This window comes from Epinephelus lanceolatus, chromosome 18, assembly GCF_041903045.1.
Source record: "Epinephelus lanceolatus isolate andai-2023 chromosome 18, ASM4190304v1, whole genome shotgun sequence".
In the NCBI taxonomy this organism is placed as follows: Eukaryota; Metazoa; Chordata; class Actinopteri; order Perciformes; family Serranidae; genus Epinephelus; species Epinephelus lanceolatus.
In genome coordinates this window covers 31,059,152-31,082,564 of record NC_135751.1, presented here as the reverse complement: position 1 = coordinate 31,082,564, position 23,413 = coordinate 31,059,152, and the positions used below count along the sequence as shown (strand labels likewise).

The 23,413-nt window shown below is 40.5% G+C and overlaps 3 protein-coding genes across 6 annotated transcripts; 1 reads left to right on the top strand and 2 right to left on the bottom strand.

Moving 5' to 3' along the window:
- Positions 1-122: 122 nt before the first annotated feature.
- On the bottom strand, positions 123-3,456 carry tmem86b (transmembrane protein 86B). The gene is made up of 3 exons (XM_078161488.1): positions 1,742-3,456; positions 1,326-1,569; positions 123-1,081 (listed from the first exon to the last, which is right to left on the bottom strand). Exons 1-3 carry the CDS (start codon positions 1,790-1,792, stop codon positions 630-632), a joined length of 747 nt encoding a protein of 248 aa, XP_078017614.1. The 5' UTR covers positions 1,793-3,456; the 3' UTR covers positions 123-629.
- Positions 3,248-6,863, top strand: aspdh (aspartate dehydrogenase domain containing). Of its 4 annotated transcripts, XM_078161487.1 has the most exons (9): positions 3,248-3,355; positions 3,489-3,546; positions 3,676-3,820; positions 3,939-4,023; positions 4,783-4,932; positions 5,152-5,375; positions 5,454-5,593; positions 6,304-6,380; positions 6,652-6,863. In XM_078161487.1, exons 2-8 carry the CDS (start codon positions 3,492-3,494, stop codon positions 6,330-6,332), a joined length of 828 nt encoding a protein of 275 aa, XP_078017613.1. In that variant the 5' UTR covers positions 3,248-3,355; positions 3,489-3,491; the 3' UTR covers positions 6,333-6,380; positions 6,652-6,863. The 4 variants fall into 4 exon arrangements, with proteins under 4 accessions (XP_078017613.1, XP_033501354.1, XP_033501355.1 ...); XM_033645463.2 differs by lacking the exon at positions 6,304-6,380; XM_033645464.2 differs by lacking the exon at positions 6,304-6,380 and having other exon boundaries at positions 3,252-3,355; positions 3,449-3,546.
- A 13-nt stretch (positions 6,864-6,876) lies between these two features.
- Positions 6,877-21,515, bottom strand: gys1 (glycogen synthase 1 (muscle)). The gene is made up of 16 exons (XM_033645458.2): positions 21,316-21,515; positions 17,398-17,516; positions 16,937-17,118; positions 14,580-14,771; positions 14,126-14,311; positions 13,822-13,966; positions 13,454-13,571; positions 13,111-13,231; positions 11,905-12,011; positions 11,674-11,733; positions 10,426-10,618; positions 10,225-10,351; positions 10,047-10,142; positions 9,777-9,940; positions 9,606-9,686; positions 6,877-8,341 (listed from the first exon to the last, which is right to left on the bottom strand). Exons 2-16 carry the CDS (start codon positions 17,513-17,515, stop codon positions 8,096-8,098), a joined length of 2,136 nt encoding a protein of 711 aa, XP_033501349.1. The 5' UTR covers position 17,516; positions 21,316-21,515; the 3' UTR covers positions 6,877-8,095.
- Positions 21,516-23,413: the final 1,898 nt, after the last annotated feature.

Genomic DNA, 23,413 nt, shown 5'->3' with positions numbered 1-23,413 from the left:
CAAACCCATACCCCGATGTTAATGTAGTTACGTGTTCAACTTCAATCTGCAACCACACCGCTACATGCCACCGTTACACACTATACCTTTAAAACAGGCCTCAGAATAATGGATCATTGTTTATTTTTTTTACACCATAATTATTTATTTATTGATTGATTGATTATTAGCAAAACAAATAGGTGTATTTATATACATAAAATGGGCAGCTCAAGAAATGGAAAACAATGCCATAACCACATGCACAATCTTCACGCAAATATGTATGTTATGCAAATTACAATATTTTGGTACAAATCACAGAATACAGATGTTATTCTTAGCTAATATTTGTGGAGTTTCTTTTTTTAAAATGCTATGACTATTTGATGATTATTCAAATGCAAACCAGAAATGCATAGTAAAATATCTTGACTTTTCAAACTGCTCTTTTACTTCATCTTTTGAACACACATAGTAGCTGTCAAGCACTGACCAGTAGGCAAATGTCTTCATTTTCCTCTTTTACTGTATTTGATGGGTTCATATTTAAAACTCCAAGACCTACAAGAAGTATATATAGGCAAGTTTAAGATTTTACCAGAGTGATGAAGATACTAAAGACACTAGGGATGCCACAGGGATGCAGTTTAGGACCTCTTCCATTTTGCAAAATCGTCCTTGTTCTCTACTGCCTTTACATCGCCCACAGCTATTAGTAGCTGTGCCAAATAATATGTCACCATGACAATAGTGTTACCATGCTCCATTGGTGCTGTCACCTTGAAAATTTGCATAGCCAGTGACATGTCAGACACCATGAAGCTCAAACTTCCTAAAAGTGTCACTGTCTGGCAGGTTCTGATGGCTAATGCCCCCATCAGAGAAATTAAGGCAACGTAGACACCCACAGCTGGAATCAGTATGTCTGAGTTTGGTGTCTTCTGCACGAATGGATATATGTAAATGTAGAAACCTCCGCCAGCCAGGAACAGGATTGGATAGAGAATACGGGTCCAGGAGGAAGAGGAATGTGCTGCGTAGCGACTGGAGAGGAAGGTGAGTGAGTACAGCAGATGAGCCACAGCAAATGCACCCATTCCTGAAACAGATGTTTGAGATGTTAAGGACATAAAATAAGTTAATAAGTTAAAAATGGCAGGTAAATGCATTCATTTGCAACATGCAAACCTTTGCAGCTTGAATTTACAGGGTTAGATTGATCACACTGAAAGACTGCCATTAATATTTTTTTATATAAATATGCAATGCACATTTAATTCAGCTTAATTTGTATTTTGAAAATGTCCTACTTCTTTCCTCACTTGTGCAAACAAGGCTCTTACCATGCAGAAAAAGTTCAGGCCAAACCAGGCAGCAGTCACCAACTGCAGAGAGGAGCAGTCCTCCCATCACACCCAGGACACTCTGACCTCCATTCCAGCTCAGCACTACTGCAGCCAATAGAAGGGTTGGTGCTGATTTGACACCTGCCAGCGTGATGGATGCGGGTGTGTCAGGAGTCCACAGGTAGAAGTACAGACCTGTGGCCAAAAAGAAGGGCAAAAGAGAAAAAAGGAGAGCACAGGACTGATAGAAAGAGAGGGACAGAGAGAAACAGGGAGACAAGTCACACACTATAAATATAAAAAAAAATTATGAGTTGAGACAATTTTATACTTTCCATGTGGAAAAAGTTGTTGTAAGTAACATAAACATCTATTACTGACCAACTGTAATAGGAATAAATTATTTTAGGTACCATGTTTCTTCTCTGCCGCCTGTCATAGGCATCTGTCTCAAGGATGTCCATCGTCTCAGAGTCAGCACCGTCGTGGGCTCCAGCAGATGTCTCAGTTGAAAGAACCTGTCCTGTTACACACCTTCTATTTCGTCTGTCTTTGGTCAACACCACATATAATCCTCAGATGTTCTCGTCTAGATCTACTGTCTCGAATCTCTGCCGTGTCTCTCAGTCCGTTGGCATTTCACAGCAGTGAACTTTGGACGGATCCTTGCTGTCTGATTGCGCTCTGATAATCAGTGTTCTCCGGGGTTTGAGTTCTCATGGACAAACAGCTGACCTTTGACCTCTCCAGCTGGAATATATTGGTGACATCAACACATGAGGGGTCAAAGTTGAACAAGTAGTAAACTCAACTATGATAACACTTGTTTTCTTACTTTGCATGTAAACGTCTGATGATTGCTGGTAATGACAAATTAATTGTGGGAAAATGGCCAGAAAGTCACTTCCTTTGGGGAAATATTTTGAATCATATCTTTAAAGCTTGTCGGTAAAGGCATAGATTTTACCCCTCAATATTTTACATGTACATTTGTCCCAACAGTATAAAAATGAAAGTAACAGAGAAATTTTTCACCACCATATATTGATACAGAAAAGGCACAAACGGGTGCAAACAAAATCACCACAATGCACAAAATTAAGTGTTTGGAGCTTAAACTTTTCCCACTTTTCCCCATGTTGAAAAAAAAATCTTGTAGGTGATGCAAAAATAATCATTCCTCTCTGCAACAACTGTGACAAAAGAGATGAATAGCTAACTACTGTGTGTCAAGGTTGGAAACACCAACAAAGTAACACCATTCATCTTTCAAAATGGCTTAATATGGAAGCAAAAATTATATATTTTTTTTAATGTTTATGATGTGACATATGACACTTTAAGGGTTGTGATCAAAGGATAATCTTTTTTTTTTTTTTTTTAAGGAATTCACATTGCATTGTTTACATTCACGAAATTGTACTTTACTTGAGTATTTTAATCGGTTCCAGCTTCTCAAATATGAGGCTTTTGCTGATTTTCTTTTAACTTATTTTAATTCTTTAGATTTATTGAATTGATTTAAAATGTTCTGCATTGCGTATGTATATTTTTAATACTTATACATTACCCTGATTGTACTTGTCCCTCCACCACTGCAGATTTCTCAACACTTAATACTGTAACAGAAAAAAACCTGATATAAAAGCAGTATGGTTGATAAAACAATTAAACATAAATAATGAAATACATCATGCGTGCAGGACAAATTAAAGAAATGTAAATATGTTCATTGATGTGTAATACATGTAATGTGAGAATAATTTCTTCCTCATCTGTCACACTAAGTTTTGCTCTGTCACACTTAACAAGAGATTCTGAATGCATCTGATACTCTATTTTTTTAATGAATGGAGGAGGAGCCCAGCATATGATACTTGCACACACTAAAGAACTAATAATGATTAACTATGGCCTCTCAGAGTCAAACTTTGTACTGTGCTCGCCCACAATTCCTGCAGTCGTGAGCTGGTTGTTGTGCTTCAAGTTGGGAGACACACAGCTCTGCAGGGCTGTGACATTATCTGGTGAGTAGAGCAATAAATTAATGTTATACTGGTCAAGATAGCAAATAAGGTCAAAAGCCTATGTATGCGTGTGTGTTGGTGTGTTTTGTCAAGTTGCAGGTGAACGTTCAGCACGTTTCCTTTTTCCGCACAGGACATGGCAACCAGCTCTTCCTCCCAAAGGATTGGAGTTGTAGGATATGGACATCTAGGTCTGAACTCTCCCTCTTAAACTCCACACAAATTTTCTGATATATTATGCTTAGAATTGTGCATATACTGTAATCTTTTATTGTGTGTGTGTGTGTGTGTGTGTGTGTGTGTGCGCGCGTGCGCTTCAGGGCAGTACCTGGTGGAGAGGATCCTTAAAGATGGAGCTGCTCTCGGTTTAACTCTGGCTTTCGTTTGGAACAGAAATTCTGACAAGCTCAAAGGTGTAGTCCCTGATGAACTCATACTTGGTGACCTATCATCCTTTTCAGAAAGGTAACATAAACCCATATAACAGTATTAGTATCTATTGTGATCTCTGTGCTACTATATGTACTATATAACATGCATCCAATGTTCACAACATCTTTTTCTATGACTGTGTGTTTTACAGGCGGTGTGATGTGATTGTAGAAGTGTGCCATCCAAAGATTGTAAAAGAATTTGGGTGTCACTTCCTGTCTCAATGTCATTTCATGGTAAGATCGTCTTCTGTTTGTTTGGGAGATGTGCTGTTTGCTAAATTAGGATGACCAGATATCCCCATTTTCTGGGGACAGTTGCTGTTTTTGTTGGTCTGTCCCTGGCTGGAGCTTAACCACAGGGCTGCCAACTCTCAATTGACTGTGACAGTCACACAATTGACACTTTACACATGCTGTAACTCCACATGTCCATTTCCCCCGCAGAGAACAGCGAATTTATAACTAGTTAAATTGCATTTAATCAGCATTTATATATATATTATAAATATAGCCTGTATATTTTTATGTCAGTTGGCCTGCACCATCATTCATTACAGTGCACATGGTCAAATAAAACCGGAAATGTTCTCCTTTTGCCGAACTGGAAATGTCCACAGTTTTATCTCCAAAATCTGGTCACCTTATCCTAACTATAAGCAAAGATAACCAAATTATATTCTAAACCAAAATATTCACCACTCTTTATGTAAACAACATAAATTAACATTGTACTTGAGTAACCCGGTCATGATTTCTGGAAAGAGACACTGGTGTTGAGTTAAATGTATTTTTTTTGGCACTTTTGGCTCCACAAGCCGAATGCCATTTAGTTCCATATAGAGAAGGTAGACATCTCTATAGTCGATAATTCCAACACTGATTTTGGGGTGAACTGTCCCTTTAATACATAAGCTGACACAAAGTTTCAGCAGTTTTAAATGTTGATTATAATAATGACATCCTCTTTTGTGCCGTTATTTCTCCTCCTTTCAGGTGGGCTCACCCTCGGCCCTCTCTGATCCTGAGCTGAACCAGAAGCTGCGTCAGGCGGCTCAGCAGTATGGAAGGACACTCTACGTCCCCAGTGGTGCATTATGGGGAGGCCAGGACATTCAAAGGCTGAATGACAGTGGGAACTTGAAGGTAACACTGGTTTGGCAGGTGCTGTGTTAGAGAAAGTGGTACAGGGTTTAGTCTATGAGAATGACTGTGCAGCTGACAAATGTCAACTAAACTATTATTTTATTTTAGTACTCAGTATAGTGTAGAGTCTTGTACTCAGTATGTATAGTAGAGTGTCTTCTGGTACACATTATTGTGTTCTGGTTAAACTCTTTTTTTCTCTCCTGACTTGTTTTTTAGGCTTTGTTTATAAGAATGTCCAAGCACCCGTCCTGCTTCCGGCTGACAGGAGACGTCCTCTCTGACTGGACAGAGGAAGAGGGCAGGCGTGTTTTATTCAGAGGCTCAGTGGCAGAGCTGTGCCCACTTGCTCCGAACAATGTGAACACCATGGCAGCGGCAGCAGTGGCAGCAGGAACACTTGGCTTTACTGGTGTTCAGGGAGAGATTGTTTCCAACACAGCGTAAGTCTTACTAAAAGTCTGACTGACTTCATGCAGCCTGTCATATTTGCTTACCTTTCATACATCTTCCTGTCCTAGGTTAAGTGACTATCACGTGGTGGAGGTTGAGGTGACTGGGCCTGGTGGCTTCTCAGTCAACACAGTGAGGCGTAATCCAGCCAAACTTGGAGCTGTAACTGGCAGTGCAACATATAACTCCTTCTGGAATAGTTTACTAGGTGAGTGCTGCATGGCCGCTTTACTTACGTAAAAGCACAAAAAGAACCTCCATTACAATTAAAAGGCCTACGTTCAAATTCCTGCTTTAGTAAAACTAGTATCAGAAAAGTGTAATAATGCTTTAAGTATCAAAATTAAAAGTAAAAATGCCCCTGTGACCCATATATTTTTTTACATATTACATGATTAGATACTGTTAATGCATCAATTCACAGAAGCCTTTTACTGGTGTACCTGGATGAGGTGGAACGAGTTTTTTATTTTAACTATGATATATCCAGCGTAATTTAGTCCAGGGGTCTCCAACCTGCATGGACAACATGTGACAAATGAGTCAAAATATAAATCTGAGTGGTTAAGAGATGATTGATGAAGTTGGAAAGAACAGTTTGGCTCTAAAGTTTTTTTTTATGGGCTTTTCTTCTATCTTTGATTTTCTGTGAAATAGTGGATGATTTTTTACCTACTTGAGCCTCAAGCTAAATTCATTCATTCATTTTCTGTAACCGCTTATGCTATTTGGGGCTCACGGGGGGCTGGAGCCTATCCCAGCTGACATTGGGCGAGAGGTGGGGCACATCCTGGACAGGTCGCCAGACTATCTCAGGGCTAAGACACAGAGACAGACAACCAGTCATGCTCACATTCACACCTACAGGCAATTTAAAGTAACCAATTAACCTGCATGTCTTTGGATTGTGGGAGGAAGCCGGAGAACCTGGAGAAAACCCACAATGACACAGGGAGAACGTGCAAGCTCTGCACAGAAGGGTTCCCCCACCCCAGGTTCGAACCAGGAGCCCTCTTGCTGTGCATCTAAAGAGTTTGGAGGTGGAATCTTAATTTGTTAAAACTACTAACAACTCAAAGACATCTGAAACGGGGCCTCAGCAAGACACTTTTTTGTAAGGGGTTGACTGGAGAGTCCATATCTAATCTTTCATAAAATACCTGTTTAAGTCAGAATTAGAAAAAAAGATCTTGAGTTGTTGATATGCAAATAAGTAAATTGTCATCAATTCTGTTTTTACCTTTTATATTCTTTTTTTTCGCACAGTTTGCAAAGGTCATGGAGGACGAGTTTACTTGTGCTGAAGCTGATGAGAACTCTGCTGAATTAACAACAACACAGCAAGGAGATCCATATAGATCAGATGGTTTATGGTGGATAAGTTGTGTGGATGGTGTCACTGGATCGGTGTGTTACTGTAAACTTTTTGTGAACTTATGATATTTGTGTTCCAATAAACTGCATGCATACAGAAGAAAGAAGAGCCAGTTATTTGTAAAACACAAATGGGTGTGTGTGTATATATATATATATATATATATATATATATATATATATATATATATATATATATATATATTTAAACTTTATTATTAGTTCATCTGGTGCAAGATTGTAACAAATGATAAAACTCTTACAGGGAGTGTGAGTATGCGCCTCATTGAACCATTTTCCTTCTTCCATTACAAATAGTAAAGACACACTCTAGCTCTCTTCTATCCTTCACCTGCAAACATGGTTGCCATCTCAAGACATTGTCCCTTTTTTTTAATCTTTCGGTCAAAGCTCTTTTCCCTTCACAAATAAATATTTGTTACAGGAATAATCAACATAAGCACACACACAGACAGACAAAGAGGAGTGTGAGGTTGTTCAACAGCGATCGTCACTGAAAGGCTGCAATACAGTAAGGCGTGGAAAGAAAATGAAAACACACACACTAAACATTCTCAAAATGACATCAGTTTTTTAGTTTTCTGATGCAATTTTCTTGATGTGAATGTGTGCGTGTTCTACATTTTACTTCCATTCTGGGAAGTTTTGTAGTAAACAAGGCATTTAAAAGAAAGAAAAAGATGCTACAAGGTGGATTTTAAAGCACAGTATCATCACCACGCTTTTAAGCCAAAAACAAGTAAACAGAACGGGTGCTCTTTGTGGGTATTCACAGCAACAGAACCTTTTTTAAACCAGGAAATTGCTTTGAATGTGTGAAGATGATTATCTGGTAAAAATGAGGATTGTGTTCTTTTCCCTGCTCGGACCCACCTTTGAATCAAGTATAAAAAACCCTCCAGAGACTCAAAATAACCCTCTATTATTGTTTCAAGGCTTCAGACCTACAATATGTTATCCAGTGTTAGTACACTACAAAATCCAGCAATCCTGATTTGTTTTCCGTGACGAGCTGTTAGCCCTTTCTAGCTGCTGCATTTACTCCACAAAGCAAATCACTGGTTGCATTGCTGGTGTAACTGAAAAAAATACCAAAACATATCCAACGGACAGATTTTTTCTAAAAATTTTGAGGTATGAACAGGTCGAGAAGACACCGACAGTGATGCAGTTTTTCACAACAAGCTGATATTAAATTTATCACTCGCAATCACACAACTGGATTCATTTATAAAGTACATGGATGACTTTAACAATTGCCACAGATAGAGTTTCAATAGTGAGGTGTAGCATTTACTGTGTGTGTGTGTGTGTCTCAGTTTTTGTCGCTTGTGACACCTTCGCTGTTTCCATTGGCCCCCAGAGCTGCAGTGGACTTGTTTTTCAATGGCATGACGTAGGGCTGGCGGATGTTCACCCGGTCCTTCTCTGCCTCCAGATCCTCATCGTAACGTTCGTCCTCATCGTTGTCCTCAGCCTCGCTGTGGCGAGGGGAGGAGTGGCGGGACAGAGCTGGAGATGGTGGCACAGAGGCTGGTCGCGGGTAACGGAAACCTGAGGTCTGAGGAAGAGAAAAGGCATTAGAATCACAATCAGTGGGTGGAAGTGTAAAGACTTAGGCCTAATACTATTTCTTGTTTTTATCCCTTCGCCTTGTTTTTGAGTGCCACCTTGCCCCTTGGAATAGAGTTACAAAGGGTCGGGTTGAAATCTTCCCCTATGAAATGGGACAACCCTTCAAGACCCTGATCATCATCAGTAGTCTTTGGTGCTGATGTTTGCGTAAAAAGATGCGTCCAGTAATGCCGGACTTGTCTTCTGCCATGTCAGGAACCTCGCTATTTGTATACCACCTAAGTTTCATGCAATCGATCAATCAAGCAAGTCATTAAATAAAAATGAACACTGCTTCATTACCAGCCACCAGCACTGCTCTATGGGCTAAAATTAGCAACTCATTATATGCCATCAAAAGGGGGGAATGGAACACGGAAATATGTCAAAATGTGGCACAGTCATGCACCAATCAGCAATAACAATATATCCTTATGCTGAATTCCATTTACCTCAGACGTTGGAGCTGGGGATGATGTCGAGTTGATCGCATTACAGTACCGTATGTTGGAAAACTTAGATGTTGTTAGTAATACCAGTTCAAGCCAGGTCAGCCACAGTTAGCAATGCCAGCTGATATGAATGCATTATGCTGTATTCTGCACATCCAAACACAGTAGTAACATGTTCACAAACAGAAGTTGGACAGTAATGTGTGTTCAACTGTTTTAATGACACACAATGACAGAAGTGCTAATAAACAGTATAATACTACAGCTTTCAGTACTGTTGATACGTGGAGGAGCCATATTTGATTTTTAAGCTGGGGTTGGTGAGGTTCCTCTGACTTTCTGAGACGTAAATCCAACTTTCGGGGGCATTCCAGTTGATATTTTCAACTGGGAACTTAGAAATTCTGATTCAACATTCAACATTCAACTAAGATAATACCATGGTTATCATAATTTATAAATCTTTATTAATGAAAAAATATACTTGTGACTTGTCTTTTGTTGCTCATACAGCCATCTTCTCAATGATTTCTCATAACACTCAATCTGAAGGGTGCCTCTGGAAAAGCCTACGTTTGGAGGGCTAGAATCGGGACACCCTACCTGTAGACATGAACCCCCGAAACAGAGGAGTAAGAGTTAAGTGGTAGGGGCAAGGGGTGTATTGGGATTGGGCCTGAATGCATATATAACATGAGATAACAATAAACAATGAAAGCTTGACACATTTCCCAGCCAAAGACACACAAGTTCACTTACTGATGTGGGCTCATGAAGTTCATACATGTAGGTGTCAGGGAACGCTTTAGCCAGGGCCATATGACGGGCAGATATATAATACTAGAGCAGAAAACAAGAAAAAACAACAACCTTAATTCATCTTGAAGAAGTCACATGAACAGTATGAGTCCTTGGGATTTGGAATCTTACCCTGCCGAGGTATCTCCAGTCCAAGAGTTCGCTCAGACGCTCAGTGCGGTTCCTCTGGATGATCCGCTGGCGCCGGCTCTGCTTGCAGAACTGAAACAGGAAGGACGTGAGCTGGTTACAAGACTCGTCGACCCCCCGATATCGCCGGTCCAGGATGTAAATACCTGCAAAAACAAACATAGTGATGTGAAAGACAGCATCAGTTATCCCTTCACATCTTTTAAAAGTCAAACTTTTGAGAATTTAACAGATAAAGTATGAGAAACACACCATAAGCTGAGGGGTCTGCTATGTGTTCCTCCATGAAGCAGCCAAATCCTGACAGGTTAGTTGAGATTGATGGAATTCCCATGACTGTGCACTCAGCTGACAGTAACAGAAAAAGTAAAGTAAGTATATAATATATCAACAGACATAAATACACCTTGTCAGCACGCGCTAGTCGTACCTGGAGTGTAGCCCCAAGGCTCATAGTAAGAGGGAAAGACGCCAAGGTGACAGCCTCTTACAAACTCCTCATAATCCATCGGAAGTAGAGGAGATGTGGACGAAAGGAACTCTGGATGGAAGATAATCTAAAGAAGGGAGAAGCTGTTCAGTATCAGCGCCAGATATTTGAGTAACTGCCAGAGCAAACTGTTTGACATACCTTGACGCGGTCAGCGGAGCTGTTGAAAAGGCCGATACGGCGGACACAGTTGAGGATTGGATCGCTGCTGTCCTCCAGCATGTTATGGGTGCAGATTGGAGGCTGGCATTGTCTCTGAGTCGCGAAGATGGCACGCTTCATTATGGTGAAGTCCTCTTTGTCCAACATCTTTGACACATCTGGCAGCTGCCCGCTGATGAAAGCACTTTGTTTTAGACTTAAAGGAAACTTGGAAAATGACTACAACTAAAGATTTATTAGTAAGAATTACTGCTGTATAGTAACAGAACTACTAAGCTTGGTATCTCCCACCCCCATGTTAACCTCACCTACCCCTTGGATGTAACGCCTCATGTAAACCGCCTATTGGACACTTTATTTTTAAATACAGTGGTGCATTTCTGGTGCAGGAGTTTAACTTTGTAGTTACGCTTCCTGCTGTAGAGTGACTAACAGACAGCTACTTGACAGAGACAGCAAACTAGCTCTCTGACATGGCCAAACGCAAGTATGACACTGAATGTATTAAACTGTGTCGACCTGGAAAGGAGAAATCTGGATCCTGTGGCTGGACCAGTTGGTAACCACTGCCTTAAGGTGATCCCTGAACTCCATCTATTTTGAAGTATCATGACTTTTTTCAATTCCAGGATTTTGTTTTCTCAAGTAACTGTTGATTGTCAAAGGCTAGCCAAACAGCCGCCCTGCCAAGTTACTGATATTACTCTGGCTGCTGCAGACTTTGTTGTGTATATTACAGTGTATATGGGAAACCAGCCGCATGTGTCTGTAATGCTGGCTATGTGCGCTCTGTGATGTGTGTGTGTGTGTGTGTTTGATCTGTGGGCTTATTAAATTTTGTTGGCTTTGTGTGATAGGCAGGATGGCAATCATGCACCCATAATCTGCCAAAGTGCACACACAGCTGACTAAGAAATTAGCTGTTTGTTTTGTGATAACTCTCCCTCTATTCTGTTTGTTCACTGCATTGGCTCCAATAACTACATTTGGTGTGGATATGACAAAATGAGGTTATTTATGGTGGAGGGAGGGTCATGCATTATCCCCCAGTCAGTCTAAGTCACACCCAAGCCACCCCCTTCTTCAGATAAATAACAAACAGTCCTGCTTTTGATATTTAGTGGGTTGTTTCTAAATATCTTCATACTTTTTACTTGATGGTGTTATAAAACAGGTCATTCCACATCTTACATGCTAAATGAAGTAGACTAAAAGTGGTAAACTTACACTAAAAGTGACTCATAAAGTTTCTTTCCAAAACGTTCCTTCACAGTCTGAGCAGTATCCCTGTCAGGGACAAAAAAAAAGAGAAGATAGAAGTGTATTAATCAGACAACTACAAACATGTTTCCAAGTTGAGGTCAAATATGGATGAGTATATCACTGGCTGTCTGGCTCACAATGTACACTTTTAGTTAGATACCTTATCTCCTTGTTTAACATGAGATGAAACCTCACCAGAGCTGTTTCCTGACTGCTTGGCCCTTCAAGGTCTCAACGTTGAAGTTGTTTGTCCGAGCTGGCATGATGAAGAATGCAATGACGGTTACGTCGCTGTGATTGACCTGAAACAGGCAGACCATACGGGAATATGAGGTTAAATTTTTTCAAAATAATTTTTACATTCAATTTGTATATTATATTTAAGAAAGTTACTCAAAGGTGGTAATAAAGGCAGTGAGACAAACAGTAAAAGCAATAACAATACAAAACCAACTACAATTAGAAGGGCACTCAGAGAGCGCAGACATGCACCAAGGCCAACGGTCCAGTCTTCTGTGATATGCAAATCTGCAAGCATGATCACTATGTCTGGATATATTTCCAAAACTATTAGAACTAGTTGACAGAAGATCAGAATGACACCTGGTTGAAATCCACAAGTGTAAACTTTAAGGTCAATATCTCAGCATTTCTGGCTATGTTTCACCATCTGTTGGATTTTGAGATGTATGGCATTTATTCCACCAAGGCCAAATGCCCTATCTTGCATTGTCTGATAAAAAGGAAGTACTTTGTGTATCCTTCCCATGATTTCTATCTGCTCCAAAATATAATGCGTTCTTCCTTGGCCCATGCTACACTCTTCCACCAAGTTTCATGAAAATTGGACTGGTAGTTATTCTGTAATCCTGCTGACAATCAGGCATACAAACCAACTGAACTGAAAACATGACCTACTTGGCGGAGGTAACAATGAAAGGGAAGAAGAAGATTCAAATTCAATTCCCCCCCCCCCACCCCCCGTTGTGTGAAATACAGCCGAATGCCAGCCCGAAATACACACATGCCGAAACAGGACCTATACATGCATTAAATGGAGAGATGTCAGAGCAAGGGTTCTGCCCATGGACAGGCACCCTGAGCAGTTGGGGGTTAAGTGCCTTCCTCAAGGGCACTTTGGCAGCCCCCAAGATGCAAACTGACACTTCTCCAGCTACCAGTCCATGCTCTGTATTTGATCTGGATGGTGACTTGAACCAGCAACCCTCGGTTCCCAACCCGAGTCCCTGTGGACTGAGCAACAGGCAGGGGGACTAATTGATCACCTAAGATTCACCCTTGTCCTTCTCCCACACACACACACACACACACACACACACACACATAAACTCTTGAATACATGTGTGCATCTGTTAACACAACTACACAACACACACTTACTCTCAGTAGATAGTTGAGTCTGGCTAAAGCTTCCAAGAAGAGGTCAGCTCCTTTGTTGGAGAACTCATACCTTCCGGCAATAAAGAGGAACAAACACTTGTCCAGGTTGAAGTCAAGGTGCCTGATCAAACACAAACCAAAGCCTGTCACAAGAGCTACATAAGTGTGGCACATGCATGCACATGTTTTAAAACTATGTTCTTCAGAATTTGATTCGTCTCATTCTTATCAGAGAGAATTAATTCAATAAAAAAGGAGTAAGCAGTAAGAAAACTCAGTGAAACAACCAATTTCAATTTCAGCTCTTAAATTTGTGTGTGATATCTGTTGCGGGGTGTCCGACCCGTAGAAGTGTCCCCTGACGAATTCCTGAATCCGATTCTTGCTCTGAGCGTGGAGGTTTTGAAACTCATGCACGGCTGAGAACTTCTTCACGTTGAGCCCATTGGGAGTAACAATGTCTGTGCGTGATAAGAGGGATAAAGGGCATTGAATGAAAAAAAAAAAAAAATACACAGAGAGATAGATAAATAAGTTAAACTTTTGTTAAATATCCAACTACCTGAGTAGCTAATTATGTTCATCAAAACATTTAATATGAAAGCAGTGAAAAACGCATAATATCCTCACACATTAAGACCTGCTTGCCAGCCAATGACAAATAAGGACAGGAAGTCTCTGAATTGCACTTTCCCATTCACCGCCACACACCTGGTTTTCTCTTAAGCAGATGCTCAGCCTCAATAGCTGTGATCTGTGACACAGTGGTGAAGACGTGGGCACAGTGAGCAGCCGCCCGCTCCAAACAGTAGCGGTGGTAGATCTGTCTATCGCCTGCTTCCTTATCCACATTGAACTGAATGAGACACACACAGGAGAGAGAGCATGATAAAGAATTCTTGTTGAATATGTGTGTAATCATTTCTAATTTACCAACAGAAAGACTGTTAAATGGCCTCTTTCTATTATTTTACATTTATAACATTCCTGTGTAGTAAAATGTGCACACACGTACGTCTGCAAGTTTGTTATAGAAGTCCACATTTCCAGCACACAGGTATCGACCCAGCAGTGTGGCATGAGTGGTGAAGATGGTTGCAACAGGCAGCTGTCTCTGCCTACACAACACCAGGCCCAGACCGGCCAACCACTCATGGAAATGGGCCACGATGTGTGGAGGCTCCTCGCTCTGGGCTGCGTACTGCGATATAAGAGAAAACAGGGTGAATATGGATTACAGTCATACATACACCAACATGCATTTAAACTTATTTTTCATGTGTCTCCCACAATTTTTACATTTCAAGCCTTCAGATTATTAAGATATCAATTATGAGACCTTTTCAAGGACCTACCGGTAATTCGTCTTCTCTCTGCACATAAACATGCAGTATTGAACCTCTTCTTCTGTCGCAACATGGCTAAAACATTTTATATTTAATCTTTATAAAGATGTGTGAACTGCTGACCTCTCCTAGGAGCCAGGCCGTCAGGAAGCCAAACAGCACAGCATCGTTGGCCTCGCGGTCGAACCACGGCACGCCAATGTCGCATAACTCCCACAACTCGCTCTTCCAGGTGTCCAGAGACCAGGCGGTGAACCCCACATCAATCAGAACAACATATGGACTGCCCTCAATAAGCCACCGCCCAAAGTAGACCTGCGAGGAAATGACAAAAGGGTGAGTAGTTCTTTATGTCAGAAAGAGCTGCAAAGAAATTGTCAACTATGAAAGTGATTTCCAACTAATTTCATACTTGATCAATCAGTTTAAGTCAAAATTCTCTGATTTCAGCTTCTTAAATGTGAATATTTTCTAGTTTCATAACTCCTATATGACAGTAAGCTGAATTATCTTTGGGTTGTGGACAAAACAAGACATTTCTGGATGTTATGTTGAGCTTTGGGAAACACTGATCAACATTTTTCACTATGTTATAGACCAAACAACTAATTGATTATCCAGTAAATAATCTACAGATTAATCAACAATAAAAATAATTGTTACTTGCAGCCCTAATCTCAAACACCACCGATGTATGAGGGCATAGTTTCTCCTTTTTACAATTTTTATTTAATTTAGTGACAAAATTATATGATTTGTGGTTAATCACTTGCAGAATCATCATTTTAAGGCAAACACAATATAAACAACTCAAATCTTAGGAAACATATTCATTTTGACATGAAGAGTTGCAGCTGCAACTGCAAGTTCTATTTTTTTTATTACATGCATTAATCAGTTATTTCCTTTTATTTCCATGTTTTTTTTCAACATGTAGATAAAGGGGTTCGACCTTGTGTCTCTTATCTAATACTACTTTATTTGCAAGACACTCATCTCACTATCAAAAACATATTCCAACCAAATCATTCAAGGTTAACCTTGATGAGATTTGACTTCCTGACACAGAATCCAAATCAAAGAATGTCTCTTCAAACTTCAATTATGACTACTGCCTACATTACATGAAAAGACTTTGGAAATACTTTTAAAAGACTGACATCCTCTCACATCAAAAGACAATGTAAGTTTTTATTCACATACTATAAGATTTTGAAAAGACTGGGGATCTTGCAGGATCACGATTTGCAAAACTACAACTAGATTCCTTTGGAGATTATTTCCCATCCTGATCCTGGTGGAAAACATTATGCCAAACTCCCTTTAGGAAATATGACATATTAATAATTCCAAAAACCCATAACTCTAGAAACATAAGATAAAAGCCATCATATGTTGGCAGCAAATAATTCATAAAGATAAACTGATTTTGTGTAAAAAAAAATTGGATTTAGTTGTGTCAACTCGCAACCAGCCTCCATTGGTTAGCTCCACTATTTTCGTGGGAGAAGACCATGGAAAGGCATGAGAGGCAAACCATTTCAAAAATGAAAATTTCACTAAAATAAGTGTCGGTTGGTTAAACAGACACATGCAGAATTAAACACTGACCCTAGCAGTTTCCACAGGACCCGAGAACCATGTTCTTTCACCTCCCTGGAGTCCCCTCCATGTTTACCATCTACCTAGTTTGCTGCATCCTGTTTGGTGCTAGAGAGAGTGCAGCTGTTGGCTGTTGACAATGTGCATATCATTGAACTTCAGTATTTTATGAGCCAAGACTAAAAACTTTCAATAATATTAAACATATTTGATTTAGTCACAATGAAAGGATGAGAGAAAGACTGACAAAGACAGTTTTATGACCACCTTACACTAAACAGTCGAGATCACAGGGTCGAACCAACTGAGATTAAACTCTCAGGATTTTATTCCGACACTGGTGATAAGAAAAAAACATTTTAAACCAAACTAACTGAGCTCTCGTGCTGGTCTGTCCTGAGCCTAAATGTCACCTGATTCAAGGTAAACCAGATAGGTTCGTTTGAAAAGGCTGTGCTATCACTTTAAAAGAGTCCCACTACCACTTCTAGCCTTGACCCATAATTCCACAGCACTCCCACAGTGACACAGCACAAAGATTTAAAGGTATCTCACACACACACACACACACACACACACACACACACACACACACACACACACACAGTCATCTATTTCTGGAGTGTGTTTTTGAAAGAGAGACGGAGAGACACGATACAGCCTCTAACCTTTGTGAGGAAATGTCACTGGGTTTACAGATGTGCGGGTGGGTCGGACATGAAAGAGGGGCTAATGATTAGCTCTAACTTATTTTCAAGCATAGAGCATATTCACCACATAATCCTTTTAGCTATGTGTTGTCAGAACGACTGTCCTTAAGAGGAACCTACAGATTTAACTCAGAGAGGTATGTGTTCACTGTGTACGTGTGGTATTACCTTACACCCACTGGAGTTCATCTTGTCAATGGTTCTCTTCAGCACGGGGTTGGTGGGCTCGATCAACTCCACCTGTGTGCGCACGTTGCTCTCTACGTAGGGACCCACCAGGAAATAGTTCTCCCCCCATTCCTCTGAGGTCAGACGGGCTTTGGTCTGGATGACGGTATAGATGCCTCCAACTTCACACATGCAGCAAACATGCCACACGTACGCACATAAAATCGAGACAAAGATATAATGTGATTCAACCTGATATATATGGGGCATATGATGACAGGTCTCTTTTGCAACTTGAAAACAAACAAACAACAAAAAGTAGTTTAGCGATGACAAAAACTAAGTTTAGTGAGTGACATATTTTTTTAAACAACAAACTTGTTCTTCCAACTTTTCCTCACACACCTGCAAGATATGCACAGATGAAAATTCCAAAAACACACACGTAAACACACACTTGCCTTTGTTTGCAACCTCCCACGCAATTTCAAAAAGAATAGCATCTTCCAATTCAAACTCCTCGTCCCACTCCTCCAGTCCTGACAGGGACGTGACAGAGAGGCTGCGAGCCAGCGGCATGCTGTTTGAACACAGAACACAGAACACACTCAGCTGAGATGGGAGCACCTGAACATTAGAGCTGCTGTCAAGTGCTGCCTCAATCAGTTAGTTAGTTTGTTTCAATGTGACTTTATTGAATCTGAACTAATGCTTTTTAACACCAAAGTCATACAATAACACAAGCAAACTAACTGATGGAGGCAGCAGTAGACCAGCAGCACCTGTGTTCAGTGGTGTTAAATCACTGGTTTTCTCAATGGAGTCTGGCTTTGAAGAGAGCACTATAACGGCTTCAGTTCCCCATCATAATTGCTGTCTGGCTGCAAAGTAAGGCAGTACAAATATTCTAAATATAGCATAGACCTAAAATGATATTGATTTCTTCAGTAGGTGGGACTATTTTTAGGCGGTTAAAATACATTATATTGCCACCCCCCTCCACAGCAATACATTGCTCAGCTTCCTTGTTGGTACTCCTGCCTATACCTCCAAAAGGGATGTGCTGACTGACATCTACTGTATGTAATAAAAACACTGACTATGGACGAGCACCTCATACAACCCCACTTCAAAAAATCAGAACTGTCCCTTTAAACCAGTTGCCTGTGATGGCAGAAACGGAAGGATTTTAGTTATTTCAAAATGCATCACTGTTAAGTTTCCCTGGAAAACAGTATTGGGTAATCATCACGAGTAAATGACACATTTTTTTTATTCAGCGTAACTTTCTCTTGGCTAACGTTGCCCCACGCACCTGAAAGTATGTCACCATTCTTGCTATCCAACCACACATCCTGTTTCACAACACTCTTACATTACACTATTGTTACATATTTTTATAGACAACCTTCCTCGGGTTCTTTTAAAATTCGGCCTTTGGAATATACTGTGTGTTTCAAACATTTTTATTTATCTGGTAACTTAATTAGCTTAACCTTTGGCTGTTTTACAGGACACCTTGTGCAAACACACAACACTGAGGTGGTACATTGAGTGATAGGGATCCAATGCATGTGTGGGCTGTGTATCTACTATGCTGTGACTAATCTGAGATGGGCTCAATGGGCTTCTTCTGCCAACCACCACTACTTCTAATTACACAACACACGTGTACAATCATGCACATCACATACTGCATGTCTATTTGTATACAAAAACTACAAGTTGGCTCTGTGAAATTTAAACTGACATGCACTGTAAAAGTCATGACCTCAGTCAGTGCATCCTTCTGCAACAGAAGAAGTTTAATTGTCTGTCTTCTTATTAGCAATGGAGCAGTTTTAAAGGCACAATTAAGTGAGGACTGCATTCCCGCTGACTAAGTGTGAGATGCACTAAAAATACAACTTTGTGTTGAGTCCTGTTTTGCAGATATGGTGCAACCTCCTGACCAAATTGGGGAGTGGCATGAGAAAGGGTGCACGAAAGCAAAGACAAGGGCTTGGATCAGGTATTAACTTGATCCAGCCATTCACACTTGCGACACGTGTTGATATACTACTATGAAATGCTGCAATCAGGTGATGTTGGGACATGTAGCAAACTGCTAAAACAAACCAGTGCACTAACACTGGTTTACATATAGACAGCGGGGACATGCTCTTCCACCTGTCCTACAAACCCGTTCACAACTTTGCTTTTTACACTGCTCACCAGAAATTTCATCTGTGTTTTAAATTCTTACGTGATTATGCAGGATTGCAACTGATAGCAGTAGACAAAGGAGAGTTTATTGACTGACAGTTAGTTACAGTCAGCCTGATAAAAGCCCAGATAAACCACAACAAATTTGATGCCAAACATGTCCTCAAGTATACTTTCCTTCATCTACATTTAGATATTCACACCCAACCACCTTAAATAGAACTTCCAGACTCCCTCCAGACGTGTTTATTGAGAAAACAGAGTAAAAATTCTCTGCTTGGAATTGTTATTTGTGTCTGACATGCTATTCCCCCACAAAATAAGTTCAGTTACCATGTTTATAATCCTTCAGATTACATCTATTTCTTCTTCCTCATTGAAATATCCAGAATCTATGAAAATGCAAACAGCACATTGTGCAAAGTAAAGCTAAAACATCCAAGTGAAGTAATGATAAGCAAAACACGTTTTTGAGGGAGGGGGACTTTAAAGGTCCAGGGTGTAAGTAGCATCTAGTTGTGAGGTTGCAGAACTGAGGCTTCTTCCATGTGCCAAGCATGTGGGAGAACTATGGTGCCCAACAGGAAAACACGAATGGCTCTATCTAGAGTAAAGGGCTGCCTTTTTTTTGCTAATCCTGTGGGTCACGCGATTCCCACAGCATGGGGGTCAATTTCAATATTCATCATGTGCCTGGGACAGGATAGGGAAAAAAACTCAACAGAAAAAGGCGGGTTGTGAATCATACTAACAATACTGTATTGAGCAAGCAATGTTAAATTAGTCAGCAGCTATCAGTTCATTTTCATAAAGCACAGGAAATATGTCCCTGTAAGTATGAGCACACATGTCGTTTAATGGTAAGTATGTTGAGTAAAATCAATTATTTCTTAAGATAATATTATTGCAATTGTGATGCTTATTTCCATTAGCATGTTAATGGTAATTTCCATGGTGTGTTAGCATTAAGCTAACAGAATAAGCACTAGTAATTTGCCAAATGGTTGTTGCAGTTAAAATCAGAGTAGGTTTTATTACCAAGAAGGATTTCACTTACAAGGAATTTGCCTTAGTGTTCCATGCATCCAGTGAACATAGTGGGAGGAAATAAGATTGAAGGCAAAGTACGAATTGAAAAATGAAAATCAAAATATAAAAAAAAAAAGATACAGCATTGTGCTACTGTACAGTTGACTGAAACTCTGTCATGAGATTGGGATGGGATACAGTTTTTTTGTTGGAGTGGAATGAGACCAGAGTGAACGTACACTCCTGTGTCACCCTTTAATCTAGAGCCAGTTTTTGATTTATCTGTTTTGGGCTACTAAAGAACATGGTGAACACCATGGAAAAGGACCTCCTCTATATGTAGATATAAAAGGCTCATTCAAAGGAAAGAAAAACACCATTATTCTTAGATCCAAGTGATTATACACAAATGAAAACATAGTTATGAATGGTATATACTATTTCTGCCAATAGATGCCCCAAATTCCGGCACACTGAACCTTTAAAATAAGAGTTTGGAGAAGAGTTTTACAGTGTGACTGAGGGAGCATCAAACATATGACCAAACAACCATCCTTACACAGACTTAGAGTAAATACCATAGTGATGAAACTGAACTGCTGCTCTTTTCTTTGGCCCCCGCTGGGATTCCTCTGGCTCTACTTGGGAACCCTCACCTGCCTGGGACACCACTTTATGGATGCTTTATAATGGACTACTGACACTCACATGAGCATGCAATCACAATAATCACCATCATGCCCTTGTCAATGCAATACTATTTCACGGATACTTTGATTTGAACTGTCCAGTGGGCCTACAGGTCTGGGAGAGGACAAGACCCAAATCAGGCTCTCACCCAAATATTTCCCATATCGGGCAATGGAGCACACACCGCACGTAAGCCTCGACCTGCTCGTCCGAAGACGACAGGTGATAACAACAGTGTCATAAAACCAACTGCAGAGCTCCCAGCTGTGAACATGCATGTTGCTGTATGTACCGTCTTTGTTTCTCATGAGTTGTGGAACGAACGTGACATCAGGCACCTACTGCAGCCGCGGGCGCGCGCAGAGGACACAGCGTCCTGATGCGCGCCCCCGCCTGTTGAGGAAGTATCAACTGTTGTCATTGCGGAAAATATAAAAATACATATTTCTACTCACTCTTTTGGTTTTGTCCCAACTTCACGAAGATGAACAACACATCGGCAGCTGTCGCAGTCAATCCAAGAAATGCAACCAGCGGAGAGTGAGGAAAAGGGGGCGGCAGCTTTAGTTAAATGCCAGCGTTTCACATTGGTTTGATGCGTTCACTGACAGATGGAGGGACAGGACGTCCACGGCCTGCGATGCAGGAAGAAGGCTGGGTTGGTGAATGCGGTGTCTCTACTGTCACATTATTCATGAGCTTCACTCCTATTGGCGTCAGTCTCCTCTTTGTCTCCGCCTCTGAGCACGATCTGACGGGAACTGGGCGTTTTCCTTAGCTGAGAGACGCAATTGGCTGAGCAAAGGCTTGACAGTTGCGGTGGTTGGTGAATTATCTTTTCATCCATACAAAAGAGGGGAGTCATGGGAAACCAGGCAACTTTTTTTCCAGTGAGGAGGGAGAAGCGCAAGCGAGTTATTTATAATGGCTTCTAAGGGTCATTGAGAGCATAGTTTGGAGAATACAGCGTGACTAGTGACATTAAGACACCCAACCCCTCTGCATATCTCTGTGATCTACTAACCCTTTCCACTGGCTGCCATCTGTCTAACCCCACCACCCTTGATAGGCCAGACCACATGATCTATATTGGTGAAGCAGCTGAAAATCACAGGGCCCTAAAGTCAGAGGGTCAGTAAAGATCTGCACAGCTGAGGTGTCACTAGGCATGGCTGTGTCCTTCTACCAGCAGGCGTGACCTCTGACCTCTAAGTGTGTGTATTTATGTGTGTCTGGAGGGGGTGACAGCACCAACAACTCTCAGAGACAAGTACAGACACACAGTGGTGATTGCACTGATAAATATGACAAGATCGCATGATCATCATAGCTATGAATGCATCAGCATGCCGGTGTTTTCGTTAAAAAACCCTACTCTCTACATTTTTGGGGATTTACCCATGAATATATCACTGAACAAGTCTGTTGAGCCCAGCACAGAGGCCTAAGGGCACAGGTGGCCCCTAAGCCAGAGCCTCTGCATGAAGTTATTAACTTTGCATGTCATGTAAAAAGGGCTTAGTCATCACATCAATAACTGAGCCCAAATGACCTTAAAAAAAAGAAAAACTTAAGTAAAGCCTAAACATTTACTTTGGAGATGTTACAAGAAGGAAACAATCATTATACATTTCAAGTGAGTGGGAGTAGGGAGGCCATTAATGCGTCTGGGCCCAGGGGCCCATTGAGTCATAATCCGCCTAGAGATTTACCAAATTTAGTTGGAATGAAAGTGAATAACGATGATACCAGATCATAAGTTCCTCTTATGAATGCTGAACTACACAGGACTTACTTTCTTGATCTGCTGATTGTTATCTTGTGTTATGATCAATAAAACACCAGAAAGCATAATACAAAATTTCCTAAAGCCCAAAGTCATGTCATCAAATGTCTTGTTTGTCCAAATCATACCTGAAGGTATTGAATTTGCTATCATTTAAGACTAGACAAGGAGCAAAGAATGATATAAACAAATAAATCCATCATCAGAACAGTTGCCAGTTAGTTATCTGTAGACTGACTAATCGATTCATTGACTAATATTTGACTTTTAGAGGGCTGCAGTCATGTGTGTGCAACACAAAGCACAGTATACATATAAGCCTACTGCATTATCATTTAATCCAGTCCCATATAGTGGTGATGTAACTTCACATTGAATTTATGTAAGAAGGACAGACAAAATGTTCCAGATAGCATAACACATATACATTAGAAGTACGGGAATATAGCCTACTTATCACACTGTAAAATAAAACAACTCAAAGTAATCATAAGGGGGTATTGAAGGCACACCTAAAACATAATTTAAGTTTTTTTTTTGCACTGTTTACCTCCTTCTTACGTGCGCTAAGTGTTTAATTTCATACCCTAAATAAAATAAAAAATACATTAAGTTTTTTGTGGGGCAAACTTTTATTCTTTTTTTATAGTTAACATAAATTAAAAAAAAAAAAAAAAAAGATTCTTTTCCTTAGCTGTTGAGTCGTTTTCCCTCCTTCCTTGTTGCGTACACGCTGACGTCATTTTGCCGGGTACACACGGTTTTTC

What these genes read in the sequence shown, in the direction of transcription:
- tmem86b (XM_078161488.1), bottom strand. Translation starts at nt 1,792, where the DNA reads ATGGACATCCTTGAGACAGATGCCTATGACAGGCGGCAGAGAAGAAAC. An exon ending in GGCGGCAGAGAAGAAACATG is followed by an intron (nt 1,570 to 1,741) that starts GTACCTAAAATA and finishes TCTTTCTATCAG; the next exon opens with TCCTGTGCTCTCCTTTTTTC. An exon ending in GCCTGAACTTTTTCTGCATG is followed by an intron (nt 1,082 to 1,325) that starts GTAAGAGCCTTG and finishes CATCTGTTTCAG; the next exon opens with GAATGGGTGCATTTGCTGTG.
- gys1 (XM_033645458.2), bottom strand. Translation starts at nt 17,515, where the DNA reads ATGCCGCTGGCTCGCAGCCTCTCTGTCACGTCCCTGTCAGGACTGGAG. An exon ending in TGAACTCCAGTGGGTGTAAG is followed by an intron (nt 14,772 to 16,936) that starts GTAATACCACAC and finishes ATTTCCTCGCAG; the next exon opens with GTCTACTTTGGGCGGTGGCT. An exon ending in GCTCCGCTGACCGCGTCAAG is followed by an intron (nt 10,352 to 10,425) that starts GTATGTCAAACA and finishes TCCCTTCTTTAG; the next exon opens with ATTATCTTCCATCCAGAGTT.
- aspdh (XM_033645463.2), top strand. Translation starts at nt 3,492, where the DNA reads ATGGCAACCAGCTCTTCCTCCCAAAGGATTGGAGTTGTAGGATATGGA. An exon ending in CTATCATCCTTTTCAGAAAG is followed by an intron (nt 3,821 to 3,938) that starts GTAACATAAACC and finishes TGTGTTTTACAG; the next exon opens with GCGGTGTGATGTGATTGTAG. An exon ending in ATGACAGTGGGAACTTGAAG is followed by an intron (nt 4,933 to 5,151) that starts GTAACACTGGTT and finishes CTTGTTTTTTAG; the next exon opens with GCTTTGTTTATAAGAATGTC.